Here is a 2943-nt window from a genome sequence, read left to right as displayed (position 1 = left end):
AATATTTTCTTTAAATCATTTCAAGTTTCACAACATCCTCCCTAGAATTGCTTGCAGTATTCCAGAAGTGACCTAACTTAAGTCCTTTAAGCCGCAACATGACCTCACAACTCCTATACTCAACGCGTTGACCAATAAAGGCAAGCATACCAAATGCATTCTTCACTATCTTGTCTACCTGGGACTCCACTTTCAAGGAACTACGCACCTGCACTCCAAGGTCTCTTTGCTCAGCAACACTTCGCAGGACCTGTCCATCAAGTATATAAGTCCTGCCCTGATTTGCCTTTCCAAAATGCAGCACCTCACATTTGTCAAAATTAAACTAAATTAAATTAAACTGCTGATGGTGGAAGTGCTGCAGAAACTCAGCATCTGTGGAGAGAGAAATCAGAGATAACGTTTCGATTAAAGTCACCCTTCATCAGATTCGGTCTCTGCCTCCGAGCTGAACGCTGGGCGGTCGGGGGCTCCTCCAGCGCCAGGGGGAGCGCGCGGTGCTTTCTTCGCCCCGAGAAAAACGAAGGGGTTCTCCTGTCGAGTCGGCTCTTTGGCGCAGCCGGCGGATGGGTTGTTGGGGCGGGGAGGTGGGGAAGGAGAGCGAGCGTTCCCGGCATGCTCCGCGCGGTTGCTAGCGAACATGGCGGAGGGCGGAGCGGCCGAACTGGAGACGCAGCGCGCCGATACCGCGGCGCTGATGAAGACCCCGCTGAAGAAGGGCGATACCTGGTGAGGCCGGAGCGAGCAAGTGAAGAGGCCGTTACTGGGGAGGTGGTAGGGGGTGTACTGGGAAGGATAAGAGAGAAAGAGAAGCGGGGACAGCGCGTTCCCTCCCAGGGCAGAGCGCCGCGCCGGTACTAGGCCGTGGCTGGGCGTTGGTGGGGTGGAGGGAAGAAAGGAAGGTCCAGGCGGACGGGGAAAGCCGAACGACCGCACCCACCTCTTGTTTGCCGCTGCTGCCGCCCTTGATGTCCCCTGCCCGCTAACATTATGGATAATTCTCGGAGACAGTTATCCTCCTGAACTCCAGTAAGTGAGCGAGTTCCCGGAATCGGTCTCGCTTCTTGAGGTTCGGGTGATTCTCGCTTCTCCTCCCTCGACAAGAGGCTGTTTGAGGGATTAATTTTAATGTCTGGCAGGTGACATTGAGAAGTGCCACCGTTATGAACAGTATGGGAAGTACCTTTTCAGTACTTTTGAGAAAATAAAGTACGTCGCTTTCCGCACAGCCCGTACTGTTTTGTATTTACGGATGCAATGGAGGCAACAGAGAGAGCAGGTCCTACGCTCCGCCGCGTGACATAACTCGCGATCTTGTTTGTGGTGTTGATTGACAGATAAATGTTGGCCAGGACACTCGGAGAAATCTTTGCTTTTCATGTTGGCTTTGGTTTAACTTGTCCAAAAGCTAGCAGATTCCTAGAGTGTTCCTTCAGTGACAGCTTAGATTAAACCCATCTGGAGAATGTGACTTGAGCCATTCACCTCTGACTCAATTCTGTCTCTCGAACTCTAATATTAAACCAAAGCTGGTGTTCTCAATTTGAACTGTACCTAACAGGTTGTATATAATACAAGATTGTGTCTCTGGATGGTTGATGTATTTGCCACGAGACATTTGACTTTTCTTTTTAGTATCTTTTCAGTGTCCCAAGAGTTGCCATTTAGCACACTTAACATGTTGGAGCTGATGTACTTATTAAACTTTGGCAATAAGAAACCAAAAATTATGTTTTGCAGCCTGCAGTTGTATTTGCAAACACCAAGATTATGGAACTTATACATTCTGCAGAAACTAGACTGATCCAATAGAATAAAATCTGTAATCCTTTTGTAAAGATTGGAAGGAAGGCAGTGATGAGCATTTGAGTGGATATAAAATGAATACTTGACATCACTACTCCACGTTTATTGCACAAATGCTATCTGTCCAGAGGAAATTGTGCAAAATGCTTTTGCATTGAAGAAAATACTGATCAGGAGAGAAGACCAAAGGGTTTAGGTTTGACATACTGCTTGCAGAAAAGGGTTATAAATTTCAAAACAAATGGTAAATCTAGGGAGGGTGCTTCAGAAACAATGCCATGGAAATGAAGAAGTGAAAATTCAGTGGATGAGTCAGTAGGGAGTGTGAAGCAAGCCAGTGTTAGGGGAATTGCTTAAGTAGATTAATGGTGCCATTGGGTGTGATAATCAGATGGAGCATTTTATGAAAGAAGATGTCTGAGTAATTTAGGTTGATTAGTAATTTATGAATGGTTGAAATCTGAGGTTGCCAGCAAATGGTGGGAGGATTTTAATTTTAATGAGGAACTCTGCAATTGAGAAGCGGTAGTGGTGGAATTTCTCATGTCCGCCATTAACACTTCCATGCATTAAATTTTTTTTATTCATGGCTAGGCAGCATTTATTGCCCAAAGGGCAGTTAAGATTCAACCACATTGCTGTGGGTCTGGAGTCACATGTAGGCCAGACCAGGTAAGGATGGCACTTTCCTTCCCTAAAGGGTATTAATGAACCAGATGGGTTTTTCCAACAGTCGGCAATGGATTCATGGTCTTAATTCCAGATATTTATTGAATTCAAATTCCACCATCTGCCGTGGCGGATTTGAACCCGGCTCCCCAAAACATTATCTAGGTCTCTCGATCAGTAGTCCAGTGATGATACCACTAAGCCATCGCCTCCCCCCGCAATCATTAAATTTCAGTTTATTTTCTGAATAGATGGGCATTGCTGCCAAATCCTTTTTTATGTTGCTTAATGCTGGGGGAAACAAATATCATTGTCTGATATTTTAAATTGTGCAGTATTATTAAAAATTGCTTATGAAGTATTCATGGGATATGGGTGTTATTGTCCATCCCTAAATGCCCAGAGGCAGTTAGGAGTCATCCACGTTGCTGTGGGTCTGGGGTCACGTGTAGCCAGACCAGGTAAGGA

At 45.8% G+C, this 2943-nt stretch overlaps 1 protein-coding gene across 1 annotated transcript in view; it reads left to right on the top strand.

Moving 5' to 3' along the window:
* Positions 1 to 581: 581 nt before the first annotated feature.
* The window catches only part of LOC125480962 (ubiquitin carboxyl-terminal hydrolase 15-like), a 77673-nt gene continuing 75311 nt past the window's right edge, over positions 582 to 2943 (top strand). Inside the window, exon 1 of the mRNA XM_048607950.1 lies at positions 582 to 729. Within this exon, the coding sequence (XP_048463907.1) occupies positions 641 to 729 (89 nt within the window). The 5' untranslated portion in view covers positions 582 to 640. The remainder of the gene's footprint in view (positions 730 to 2943) is intronic.

This window comes from Rhincodon typus, chromosome 18 (genome assembly GCF_021869965.1).
Source record: "Rhincodon typus isolate 14 chromosome 18, sRhiTyp1.1, whole genome shotgun sequence".
NCBI classification, from domain to species: domain Eukaryota; kingdom Metazoa; phylum Chordata; class Chondrichthyes; order Orectolobiformes; family Rhincodontidae; genus Rhincodon; species Rhincodon typus.
This window is presented reverse-complemented; position numbering and strand designations above follow the sequence as displayed.